This window comes from Perissodus microlepis, chromosome 9, assembly GCF_051167445.1.
Source record: "Perissodus microlepis isolate ML-2025 ecotype Zambia chromosome 9, ASM5116744v1, whole genome shotgun sequence".
NCBI lineage: Eukaryota > Metazoa > Chordata > Actinopteri > Cichliformes > Cichlidae > Perissodus > Perissodus microlepis.
Window position 1 is genome coordinate 26,000,528 of NC_140469.1, and position 13,785 is coordinate 26,014,312.

The 13,785-nt window shown below is 41.8% G+C and overlaps 1 protein-coding gene across 3 annotated transcripts in view; it reads right to left on the bottom strand.

Moving 5' to 3' along the window:
* Positions 1-13,785, bottom strand: part of drosha (drosha ribonuclease III) — a 139,998-nt gene that overhangs the window by 27,880 nt on the left and 98,333 nt on the right. For all 3 annotated transcript variants that reach the window (XM_084939788.1, XM_084939786.1, XM_084939787.1), the window contains 2 exons: positions 9,464-9,621; positions 616-721 (listed from right to left, as the gene is read on the bottom strand). In XM_084939788.1, coding sequence (XP_084795914.1) covers positions 616-721; positions 9,464-9,621 — 264 coding nt within the window. The remainder of the gene's footprint in view (positions 1-615; positions 722-9,463; positions 9,622-13,785) is intronic.

Consider the following 13,785-nt stretch of genomic DNA (forward strand, 5'->3'; position numbering starts at 1 on the left):
GAAATATCCATAAAAAATAAAATAAAAAAAATAACTGCAGAGGTTCTTATTCAGTTTTTAGACCAGCTCAATCCTTGCAGCCTCCAGCAGTGGGGTCCTCTGAAGAGAAGTGCTGATGCTCGACTAAAAAGACGGCGCCGCAATGCTGTTTGACGCCGTCGGAAAATGGACTTGCGTGTTCAAAGTGTGATCATTTGCTTTGTACCTGTGGTACAAGCCGTGCAGGTTCGCGCGCACGCGACTTTATTTTTCAGACACTTGACAGCTTTTGCAAAAATGTGCCAACAAAGATGTGTTGCTGAAAAACACTGAACAGTTCCGTCTCATGACAATACCCATCACGAGGAGTACAGTAAACATACAGGCACAGCATGAGGGGGGTGAGTGGAAGAGAGCTGTGGAAGCAAAAAGGCAAAAAAAAAAAAAAAGAGGAAGATCACAGATTTATGAGAAGGGAAGAAGGTGGGGAAAGAAATATTACCCCTCAAATGATGTAAAAGGCAGGAGACGGTGGAATAAAGACCAAACACAGGTGTAAAAGAGGAAGATGTGAGAAGTACATGGCTGCAGGTGGAAAAAAGCCTTAGGGGAGTGTTTTAAGTGATTTGATCTTACTGTTAAATGTCCTTCATGGTGGTCAGGAAAGTGGATGAAGAGATATTCTGTGGCTACCAGCTGCATGATGGAGTCTCCCAGGAACTCCATCCTCTGGTTGTGGCCCCTGGATAAGAAAAATAAAGGAAGAGCGAGTGGGGTAAACAGAGGCGAGGCATGGAGAGAAAACACAAGGTTACCGAAGGATAATGTGGGGAATGAAACGATATGTGGGATGGGAGGAGGGTTAAAAAAGGGGGAACAGGGAGCGTTTCACATGAGGTCATTCATGTACACATCAATGGGGCATGAAAGGCATCGCGCTCTCTCGACAAATCTACCGAGCTTTTAGTCTTTTAAAAGAAACGGCAAAGTCGGCTGATGTACATTTCATGGGTGGCCTCTGGGAACAGCTGCACTGACAGGGTGTGTGACAAGTCGGAAGCAGCCTGAAGTAGCAGGCCCTTATGAAGAAATCCTTCAGCTTTGATTGCAATTCAAATTTAAAGGTAAGAAGAAGAAAAAAGAAAGAAAAGAAAAATTCTGGTGCACCTGCAGGAGAGCCTGTCAAAATCCTAAGCCTACAAAGGCAGCAACTGTGCGCGCAGCCTTAGAGAACATCTTTTAACCCTCCAACAATTCCTGGAAAAAGCTCATGGCAGCACTGTGATACTGTACATCAGCTCCCTGCCTTTCTCCACTACCAGTGAAAAGCAGGGAGGATACTGTAACTCCCCGCACAGTGTTAGACAGGGCAGGACGAGAGGGGTGTGAGGGGGGGGGGTACGCAACTGCTGTTGCTGCTGTAATGGTCATTAATTAAACAGAATTATAGATTAGCATTGCAGATGTGGGCTGGTGCCATGCCAGGCAGGCAGGAAGCGTCGGGTAGGGTGGGCGTGAGCGAGCGCCATGCAAGCAGGGAGGTATATTCAGCAGCAGAGCGCATATCCATCTATAGCTAAGAGCTCCATGCAGGAGGGGAAGTCTGAAGATGAGAGAGGAAGATACAGAGGGAGAAGATGAGGAGGTGGTTGACATCAAAGAGAGAAAAAGGCCAAAGTTTATTGTCCAATTTTTAGCGCTTCTGCCTTTTATGAGCTGCCGCCAAAGAGATCTGAGGTTAAAACAGAGCGAAACTGCAGTTAAAGCATATTAAGCAGAAATGTGTCTGTCTAGATTTTTGATTAAAGTCTTCATTTGTTTTTTCTTTGTTCTTTTGACCAATTGTTTATCTCGGGGCGGCTGTGGTTCAGCAGGCAGAGCTGGCTGCCTGCCAATCGGAAGGTCGGTGGCTCAATCCTCGGCTCCTCCAGAACATATATCAAAGTGTTCCTGGGCAAGATACCGAGTCTGTGTGTCTTTGTGTGTGCGCAAGATAGTTAGAAAGCACTCAAAGGCATGGAATAAAGTGCTGCGCCAACGTGTGTGAATGGATGAAATCGGCTTTGAGTGGTCAGGTAGCGTAAAAGTGCACTATAAAAGTACCGGCCCATTTACCATTTACAATGAAAAATATACACTAGAACTGTTGAACTGGACCGACAGTTCTAAAACTCAATGCATCACCATGTATGAGTTTATTTAGAAAAGTATTATCAAGTGTCATCCTTTTAAAAAACGATCGTACAGTGTTGAAGTTTTCGCTAAGCCTTTACACCTGTGTAGTTGGCTTTGGGGTGTAAGGTAGCCTTCCAGCGTGGCTGTTCATTTCCAATCACACCCTGGAAGTTGTTTTGTCACCACATGCACTTGTGACTCAATATGTCTGGGATCTTATCCAGTGTGCCCAAACAATTTTAATTTCACTTTTTGGATGTAAAAAACCCCATAAAAAACCCTTTCAGTGCACTTGGTGCCAACAGTTCAGGTTTGTGGTTTTCTGGATGTTAAAGTAGAATTTTGGAACGATTCGGTCACGACTTCACGGTGCACAACCCCGTGAATGTCAAACAAAATGGTGAGCATGCTCTTGGTTGCACTCCAGACTTAATTCATTTCCTTTGAGCTTGAACACTGAAGGCTGCTGTTTGGTTATTGAGTTGTAGCCAGAAACCCAGATCTCAGCATCGCTGATGATCCTTGACATGAAAGTTTGGTCAGTTTAACAGAAAAGGCTCTCGGAGGCCTGTGGTGAATTTCAAGTAGTAAACAAACTACTTTCAGGAAGAGAGTTAATATTAGCAGCCATGCTGGAAGCACTCTACAGGTGCACAAGGAGAGAAACTCATCCAAACTTAAATCCACCCAAGTGGGTCTCTCCTAATGGCCTACCTAAAAATGAACGGCGACTGGACCCGGACCTGCCTCGTAGAAACCCGTCTTGACAGATGACAATTTTTTTAATCAGTTCTAAAAACTGCTTTTTTGTCCACTGCGAAAGTTTTGTTGCTGCTCTTTTGTTTTAGCTGTTATGTGTATTGTTATTTATTTTATTATTTGACTTGATGATGGTAGAAGCATAAGAAGTAGGAGTGCTAACTTCAAACTACAACACCAGCATAACGTTGCCGTCTTCAGGTTTAATCGATTTTCCTCGTAACTCTTTATTTTAATTTTACTTGTCACTCAAACTCCTCTTAAATATGTAAATCTTTAATACAAGAAAGAAGAAACTGATTTGAATTGTTGCGCACTCAAAGATCACAGAACAGTTGATACACCAAGAACTTTTTGATATCACTGTGTATTCGAGGCCCAGGACAGAGCTTCATTAGGAGTGAAGGGACACTGCCTAATGCAGACTCCACATTAAAAATAATCACAGAGCTTCTTAATGAAAAGGCTCTGCTGCAGCTCATGAGAGCGTGGAGAACTGAGGTGGGAAAAGCAGGGGGACAAGGGGAGGGGAACAAAGACCAGAGATCAGTCAGTTTTCATCCTGCACCTCAGCACTGTACATGTGCACACGTGTGGTAAAAGGCTCAAAATCTATCACGTATACCGTTTGAGAGCTGAGTAAAACCGGGGATGCCAGAAAGAATGTGGTGGATAGGAGACGATTGAAAAGGTGTAGTGTGAGCTAATTTCACATCCAATAGGAGACAGAGCGGGAAGGCAAAGAGGGGAGTGACAGTGAGAGATGAAACGAAAAAAAGGCAAGAGATGGGGGGAAAAAGAAGAGATAGAGTAGGTCAAAGAGGAATGCGTCACCGTGTGAAGCGGCACAAAGAGCCATCCCTTATTCACTTCAACAGCAGAGGCACAATGCTCCAGTAAGGTGGGGGAAATTGAAGTAAAGTGTGGAGCCGAGGTCTTTATTCGCCTTTGACTTTGATCTAAAATACCTTTAACAGGCCCTCTGAAGAGGCGGCGACAGGCTGCCCGCTCCAAAAAGGGGCAAGCGCACCATTTTTAAAGCCTATTTTTCTCTTTTTAGGGAAATAATGTTCTTGTTTCATATGTGCATGCTTGTGTAAGCTTCAGATGTGTAATCGCCAACTACTTCTGACAAAGTTTTGCTTTAGTTGGGGGAAACTGGAGCGGTCACTTTGGACTCCGAACGTAAGGAAACTGTGTGATTTTAGGCAACCGGGAAAAAAAGGGGAGAAACCATTTGCACCGCATGAAAAGAGCAGTTTTAATTTAAAATGACTCTCTGACAGAAAGAAATCTCAGGGTCTCTTCTAGCAAAGCTGCACTGAACAGAAAATGAAGCTGGAATTAGATTTATATAAAAGCTTAATTTACAAACTATTTAATAAACTATGTAATGAGGCTGAAAGCTTGCATTATTTGAGCTCATCTTATTCAATCTCACGGTCAGGAAATTCTTTATAGGAGATCATGCAAGTGGAATTCTATCTGCTTAAAGAGTCTTCACTGCTCAGTGTTATTTTCTAATTTCTATTTTCAAACTAAAGTAAACTGCAAATTCCTATTACGCGTTGGCTTACATCCATCACATACATACACAGTGAATGCTTACATTAAACATGAAGCCCAACACTTCTCAAAGCATCTAAAGCTGAGAGGTTTTGTAAAAACCACATCAACATACACTTAGGTCCATAGTTTTTGGGTAAAGGCACAATTTGGGTGAAGTTGCCTCGGTGCACACCACCATTTTAACCCAGGCAATCAAGATGTGATTGAAGTGCCTCTTTAATGCAAGGAGCTTAAGGAAAGTATTGCAGAAATTACAGCCAATTTTAGACACACTCCCCACTTTTCTTAAGGCTGAAAAGCACCTGGACACTTCACTGACGACCACTTTTATGGTCATGCAAGGCCTGTTCAACTTTTTCCATTAAAAATCAGGCAGATTAAAGATTTGCAGTTCATTTGGTAGTTTCTAACTGGAAATCTAAAATATGATGTCTAAAGAGACGAGGCCTTAATTAGACTGAAAAAACAACGTAAACTTATGAGAGAGGCGGCAAAAACAACAGGAGCGGTTACATCAGCAATCTGATGAAGGGCTGAAGAGAACAAAGGTACTGGCCGGCTCAGCAACACCAGTGCCTTTGACTTAAACCGGCACTGGTCGAAGATAAAAGTAAAAATATTTAAGTATGAGTGACATGAGGACTTATTTCAGTTAATTCAATCGTTTTTTTTTTTTTTAAATGCCAAAGAGCTCACAGCATTGTTTTGGGAGGGGAAAACCCCGTCACGCTACAAACCTTAACACAAGTCCTGAAAGAATATTCGACAAAGTTCGGAGACCTTTTAGAGCTCTGTAGTCCTTTTGTGTAACTGACTCATGGATAACATTCAGTGTTTGGCTGGTTATTGAGAGTTTCTTCTCTGTTTTCTTTTTGTGTTTTCTTTCTGCTGATATTAATGCTTTTAAGATGATAACAAAGCTTTTGTTGAACAAGGTGTTCTGGATTCAGACTGCTCTAAACAGTCAGCTTTGTTTACTCCTGGGTCCGTACGTCATCGATGAGATCCATGAAATGGTCAGCTCTGGCGCACAGCAACCCGAATCTTTTGTTTATAAAGGGCAGCCAATCAAAACTAAGCTAGTCTAATGGGAGGGCAGACAGGAGCTGCACCAGCTTGCTTCAGAGAATTGATGAATCGACTTCTTGAATCAAGGCCCAGCATAAGATGAAGGATTATTTTTAATAAAATATTGTAAATTGCATTTGTGAATCATGCAAAGCTGTCCAAGTCCAACAACAAAACTGTGAAACTGGAAATGAGCATAACAGGCTCCCTTTATTAGATAATCTGCAGTGATTAGAGGTCCGAGAATAAAGCGGCAAAGAAGCTTCTCTGTAGTTTATACGTTTCTCTGCTTTTCACAGCAGCCTGAATCACAAAATTTCATTCACTAATTTCCTTTAACTTTCAATTTTAACCTAAAACTACCGTATAAAATATAAATGCACATATAAATGTTTCAAATGGCTTCTTTTCAAAGCTGTACAGTGAAACGTGCTCTCATTGAACAAACACTGAACATGAAGAAAAAGCCGGACCCCGTTTCATCCTTTTTCCCTAACAGTGAGATACTTGCAACACACCCAGCTCTTCCGCTGTGAGAGGAGACAGGAAGCTCATCGCCTGGGGGCCGCAGCTCTCCATTACTGCTGTTTGATGCTAGCCTCCGGTCTCCGCCGCATCAAGACACCATCAGCTCCCACCCCTGCATATTGCACTGTCTTCTCCTTCTAGGTCAGCTTGTCCTGGGTCACTCCCGTCTCCTCATCTTCGGCCTACCTTTTCGCGTGACCCTCCTTTCCATTTTCTGACCTTATTCTTGTCTATCACGACAGCCTGACCCACTTTGGTATAACCTTTGGTCCTTATGGGCAGCCATTGCTCAGTTCCAGCTTTCAAGTCAGTCGGCTCTATTTAGGTCAACATGCCTTTGGCTACTAATGAGCTACTGAACATAAATTACCCTGAAAATATATTAATTTGCTCGTTTTTGCTCCAGGAAAAGCAACAATACAATTCAGTGAAATAAAAAATACATTTGTTTAAATTGCCACCCCTGCATTTCTTATTTATTTATTTGTTTTTAAACATGAGGTCACCAAATTGGAAAATATAATCGGGATCAACCTTGAGTTGGAAAGTCCTTAAAGTGAAGCTCAGTAGGAGACAAACCTCTGGACCTCTAATCAACTTTGACCCTGACTGGAGAGATATTTGACATTTAAGTGATGGATTAGAACATGCACAGCAGTGTGTGTGTGTGCGTGAATGTAATCCACACATGCACACTCACACACGCACACAGAGCAATGTCCTAGTCCAAATCTAAGCAAGCAATTACAGAGTGCAGCCTGCCAATAAGATATCAGAGGTGTGCTGCCAAGGATAATTTGCTTTAGCTGTCAAACTCACTAGTGTGTTGTTTGGTGGAGCTCAGAAGTGAGTTAAGCTTCAGTTGCAAATAACCCTCTCATAGTCTGAATCAGAAACACCTCAAATTGGAGTGAACGGTCTCATTAGCGGAAACATTTTGCTATGAAATTTGCAATCTTTTCAGCCTTTCATGTGACGAGTAAACGAGCGCAGCTACACAATAACGACGTGTTTGTTTCGGGCAGACCCGGCCGCTCTCTTCCCGATCAATTTTTAAGTCGTCCTTGTAGAAGTTTGTAACTTTACTAACTATTGAACAGATGTCAAAACAGAGGCGGAAAAAAATTCCAGTGTTCCAATGTCAGTGATAAATCACAGCAGCACTGCAGAGAAACACTGTAATTAATAGAAAAAGGGGGGAAAAAAGCAAACTTACACCTTAGAATTACTGTATATGTTTTATTGTATGTAGTTTAATGCTCATGTTTAGATCAATATGTTGTGTTTGAAACCTGCAACATTCATAGAGTTAAATAATCTTTACCGTTTAAGCCATTTTAACCTCTTTTTTTTTTTTTTTTTTTTTAAAAATGCAACTTTCTTCTGATTGGCTGCCACTAAACTTAAACAGCAGGTAGGTGGGACTGTTGTGTTTAAAGTCAAGTCTGTGTGCCTGAAACATGGAGCACGGGCAAATAGTTCAAAAATGACACCCTATCGCGTTTTCTCAATTTCTCACATATCTCAAAGGAAACTGTCACGAGGTTACGGAAAGGTAGGAAGGAGAATTTTTGAGAACTCAGGAAAAGAGAAACTCTGTTATCAGAGAATCCAACTGTTCTCACATTAATCCCCTTACCAGTGTGTCCAGCACACAACCTACAAAGTAATGTGTTCTTATTCTTTCTAGCTCGAGAGATGATCCAATGTAACTCCTTTCCTTTAAGATTCCCATGACCAAAGTCAAATTCCCTCCATCCATAACTTATCCAGGAGAATTCACCCAGCTTTTACGACTTCCGGATCACTTCACCCAGTTAGGAACCTTCCAAAGCGAAATTGACTATTAGACTGCAAAGCCAATTCAGAAGTGTGCCTTAAGCCTGCATTCTCTGAACCTAATCTCCACCTGCAGAAGATTCTGTTAACTAGTCCACAGTGGAGAGCAGAGCAGGAGGAGGACGACTGACGCCAGCTGCAGTGCTGGAGTTGAAGTGCATCCAACCATGGGACGAGATCCTCTCTAAGGAAGCAGCTGAATGATCTAGAAGACTGCTACAGTAACAACCTGGCAAAAGACCCAGGCGATGGGGCACTGGATCTCAAACTGTGGGGCGGTGCAGCCACTCTTAAAAAAATCATAACCATGATTATTTTGGTTAAATGTCCCTTTATACAACTTTTTTCCCCCAACTGAATACTTCAATTAAAAAAAATCTAATTAAATGAAATAAAAAAGGTAGAGGTGGTGGAGCGTGGAAAGTTAGGGTTTAATCAGGGAGTGTGTTTGACTTTAAAGCCTCATATAAAGTCTCATAAAAGCAACCTCAAGTCCCAACCGGCCTGCCTCCATCACGAGATGTCGGTTTAATGCAAACGGGCGGCAACAGCAGCCTCAGTTTAAGCGACATAAAACCCAGGCTGAGTAACGCTGTCACGTGTTACCGAAAGCCTGAGAGACGCTGAGTGATCCAGAGACACAAACAGCTTCGGTCAGTTTTTTCAATGTTTTCACAGAATCAGGAAATCCAGAGTCTGAGGAAAAACGCATCGCTGTACAGGAAACCTGAGGGAAAAAAACAACTTTTTCCAGATTATTTTGTTTTCATTTATACTGGAAGCGAAATTTAAATTAGAATCTATTTGCCCAGCTGGAGAAGGAGCAAAGGACAAGGTGTCCCTTAGTTTCTCAGATTCAGCCCTCAATTGTGTGGAGTAAACAAATTACTTTCTGAAAAAGGGTCTTTTGTGTAACAGTGTTATACATATATAAATATATATGACCAAGTAAATACGGACAAGCAAAGAGCTTTAAATGAGAATCCAGGAGTTCACAGGGTGGACAGTGAAATAAGACATGAATCAAACCTCCTTTTTCCCATGTGACAGCAGGGTTATGGCCTCACAGGTACCACAGACTACAAACACGAGGACTTCACAGTCCCCTGGGCCTCACTCTTGGCTGTGAAACCCTCAGATTAGGCTTTGTGCCAACAAACAAACCAAAAAAAAAAAAGCCATCTTTCACTAAGGTACTTTGAACGTGACATTCAAGACATCATTTGTTACAGAAGCAGCTTTACCGACGGCGAGAACATGTATAAGCTGCAGGGGGTAAACATAATGATGATGTGGGAGGAGGCGGCTGCCGCATTCACAACAGATACAACAATTTAAAATGCTCAACATTTAAAACTCCCAGCATTTCAGATTATATTATACATTATAATGCATCATGCCTCATCACCTCTGAAGGGAGCGGCAGATAAAAGTCTGGCTATTTCTGCAGCATCCCTGCAAATTGCATCTGGCCTGCTAGCGCCACACTTTGCATTTTAATTGGCCGTAACTCTATTATCCACAAACAAACAGCGAAGGTACTTACAGGGTGAGGTGGTTAAAGCCCACGGTCCTTAAGGTGAAGGCTCTGGCCAGCAGGCGCACATGTGTGAACAAAACTCCAATAGACTCCTCGAATTGGGTCAGTTTTTGGAGGACCGGCGACGTCTCAATCAGCTGCCTGTCTGTCTGCGGCTCCTGTACCTGGAAAAGGACAAAGATAGCAACAAAGGAGGTTTGCTGACGAGATATGGGGCCCTGAAAGAGCTCTGGTCATTATAGATATAACGAAAACAGACAGAATGCCAGCACTCGCTGAAATCTGTTGTTCCCGTTTAGGATGATGGCTGTGGCAACAATAAACAAGACGTCTATTTATCAGTGAGTTCCAGCACTTGGTCTGTTTTGACCCTTCCAAGGCTACGTACGTATGCCAGATCACTTTTCAATATTTGTACCCGAACACACTCCTACTCATCTTTTATAGATTTGAGACTAGCCAGAGCCAACATTTAGTGAGTAGCAATTTTTCAGTGTTTACTTTTTGGCGAGTCCTTAGACCAGGTAAAGAGAGAGCTTAGTGCTAGAGCGCACGGTGATTATGCTAAATTACGGACTGCTTCCAGGGTGCTAACAGTTTGGGAAAGACCCTCCTTTGCTTCTACATAATAACATATCCTCAAACACAAAACCACAGTCTGTGTGTTTTTGTTGTTTTTCTTTCAGTGTTTTGATTGAAGAGGAAGAACCTGAATCCCCTGCACACACCCCTGACCTAAACTCTGTCAGTGCTGCACCTCACTGTTGCTCTAGCAAAAGGGAAATTCTCTCGCACTGACATCACTCAGAGTTAGGGTGACTGTGTTTAATGAGAACATCCACCACTGTAACAGGATATACACTCAGCAGCCAACCAGGTTCAACTCCTGTCTTCTAACGCTGCTAACGTGGTCTGATATGATTACCGTCGTCGAGAGGGTAGGGTTGGGGTTTTGCCCACAGTGCACCCTGCTTCTGAAAGTTGCTTCCAGCAGGATAAGATCACGAAGCTGAAATCATCTCAAACTGGTTTCTTGAACACAACGATGTATTCAAATGCCCTCCACAGTCACCGGAGCTTAATCCAGGAGTGCACCACCTGTGGGATGTGGTGGAGCAGGCGTATGACATCATGGATGGAAATGACTCTAGACCCTGGTTAAATCTAATATCAGGCAAAAAACCTGATATTAGGAAGGTGTCCCTAACAAAGTGGCCAGTGAGTGTATTTGACAGAAAAAACAAGCGGTATAGCTCTGTTGGCAGTTTGTATTCAACTTGTTTTTAAGTATAAATAATGTTCAGTATTTTTAGTGTTATTACATTTCTTGAGTAATATATATGAATTTTTTTTTACAGTGTTTTGTTGCACTTTATTTATTTTTTTGCTTAATTTTTATCCAGCACTTTCTCACCTTTTCAGTTACTTATGTATTATATTTACCTTTTTTTACAAGGTATTTTATTACCATTGTTGACCTGTTTTATTTTTTGATACTTCATTTACTCCATTTAAATCATAATTTTGATGCACTGTATTCATTTTATTGAGCTGTTCTTTATTTAACTCACTCCATTATGGGTTATTTTTAACATTTTGGCTAATGTACTGCAGGAATTTCCCAACTTCTGGGCATAAATACATAAAGAAATAAATATGAAATTTTCTGAATAAAATTTGATACGTAGTTATGAATAATGTGCTCGCGTTTGATGCGCCTAATTGCTTTCGCTGTTAAATCTACTCTTTTGCCCTTGCATATACGTTTTGTAATTAATTTTAAAAATGTGCTCTTTGCTTTGGGATATCTCACAGCCCTGAATATGTATCTAGTAACAGCCAGCAAGACCACTTCAAGGATGCTTGAATAACACACCAAAGAGAAACTTGCTCAATGAAGTCGTTCTGCATAAGAGTGTCAGATAAATTCAGTAAATGAGATGAACCTCTGCAGTATGCGCTGCTTTAGGGCCTGTTTAGAGTGTGTGTTTTTCCTCCGACTCAAAACAAACTCAGATGATCTGGAGCAGATGGAATCTCTTAGTCATTAAGTTTTAAGTCAAACATCTCCCTTTCCCCACCACTCTCTGTAAATCTGATGATTCCCACAGTCAATTAATATCTCTGGTGACTCAGTGGTACTGTAAATGCTTTGGCTTGTTATGTGAGCCTACTTGTGACTGTGATGAGACTTGAAAGAGCGGTTTTCAGTTGTGTAAATCGCTATAGATTATGCTTTTAACATTAGCTCCAGGGCTTGGTGAGTTCAGAGGTAGATGGGTCCACGGCTCTCTTTAGCTACAGCATTTCCTCTCGTCTGTGCTCATTACAAAGAACATATGAAGAAAGAAGACGAAGAAATGATATGCAAAGAAAATGCGTACGCGCATGTTTGTTAAATCAACAGATATCCTTATGGGTGCATTAATTAGGCTGCTAGAATGAACTAATTGGTCTCTACGTGGTGCAACTGTTAGCTTGACCAAGACATCTTTTCCACAGAAAACAGAAACATTGAGACGTGGACACTCAAAGGGAACGCATGCACATTCAATTGACCTTGTTAGTTTGCTCTATTTTACACTACGAAGTACCCTGAAAATAAGAATAAAGAATGCACGCAAGGCTCTCAGAGGCAAGATAGCCACTTTCTTCATTTTCCAGCACTTTCTTTTGTCTCCGTTTTCGTGATGGAATGACAAGTAAACAGCGCTCTCAAAGTCTCCCATGTCGAGCCGCTGCACAGAGCAGAGATGTATTTTTAAACTCAGTATTTTAATTGGAGTGCTGCCGGTAATGTCATGGTTCCATCTTCCAGTGTGTCCTAAGAAACATTTCACTTCTGCCTTTTTTGCTCATTCTGTTAATTAACGAAAGGCGTGTAAATGTCATGCATCGCAACTAACGACATCTGACGAGTTCAGCACTCATAGGCGCGAGCTTATCCTTCAGGGGAAATGGCCGGCAGCAAGGCTTCAAACGAAGTGAAGAGGAGAGAGAAAAAAAAGAAGAATCAACAGCAGTTTTGAAAAAAGATGGGGGGGAAAAAAACATGTTTGAAATGGCTTCAAAGCATCACTTTCAGCTCAGTCCAGACAGAAAGCAGAATCACAGCCCAGGTCTTCTGAGGCCAAAAAAAATAAAATAAAATAAAATAAAAAAAATCCAGACTCTCATGTATCTCCTCAATAAACTAAAGGAGGAATTTGGCAATCCAAACTCAGTGTAAATGGTGTTCTGGTAAATTATTCTGGAGAGCTGGGGGTGATGATGTGCTGGTGTGAATCAAGGAAAAAGGAAGGAGCGCAGAGTGATCCGCAGTATTCTGTAGGGTGAGGCTGCTGCAGGGTAGTGTATGCGTCTATGACAAAGATCTGTGTACGCACAATTACACACACCACCTCCAGCTGCCATCACCGTCGCCTCAAACCTCATTAAGGTAGCTTCTCTCATCTCTGCCCTGTCATCCCTCTCTTGGTCGGGGGGGGAGGCTGGCACACCTTGTTACCTTTCAACAGCAGATTTAGGCAATAGAGGCTCAGTTAGAAACAGAGAGCACGAACATGTCTGTGTAGGTACTCAGTCACTCAGGTCATGACGGTCGTGTGCTTCGGTCAAAGGCGACTTCTTTTAGGTTCTTGAAGACATTTTAACTTTATTCCAAGAGGCTTCATCAGTGCTGATGAGAGGGTAATTTAACCCGTAGTGGGGCTGTCACCTCAGAGGTGGAACCAACACACCTGGACTGGCCTACGACACCAAAATAGATTTAAATCTCAAGGGACGTCCTGGTTAAATAAAGGTTTCATTAAACCTTTATTTAAAGACCCAAAAAAATATATAAAAAAAAATCAAAAAAAGTCATTAAACTCGTATTTCTTGGCAGCATTTTTTAAGCAATGGCTGTGAATTTCTCATCCATGCTTCCTTCCTTTTCTCATGGCCTGCTTTCAAATATTGGTTTTCTGTTAGGCTCAAAATTAGCTTGTTTTCTCCCCTTCTTCTTCCTTCGCTTCTTCCTTACCCTGAGACATAGTCCATGTCTCAGGGTAAAAAACATTTATCAACTCCATTATTGCAGCCCAAGCATTTATTTATTTAAAATCAATGTTTTTCCAAAGAAAATGCTTTGGAAATGAGGCCTCACAGCAGGAGCGTCCTGCATTACATTTTTGGTTAGAGCTTTTCTGCGTGGAGTTTGCATGTTCTCCAGATAGGTTAATGCTATCTATGTCAACACAGGTCACTCTTGCAAAGATGTGCCTTTTCTTCAGCTTCTGATTCTGACACTTCTTTTCCAGTTTCTTCTGATGGAAATTCTCCTACTT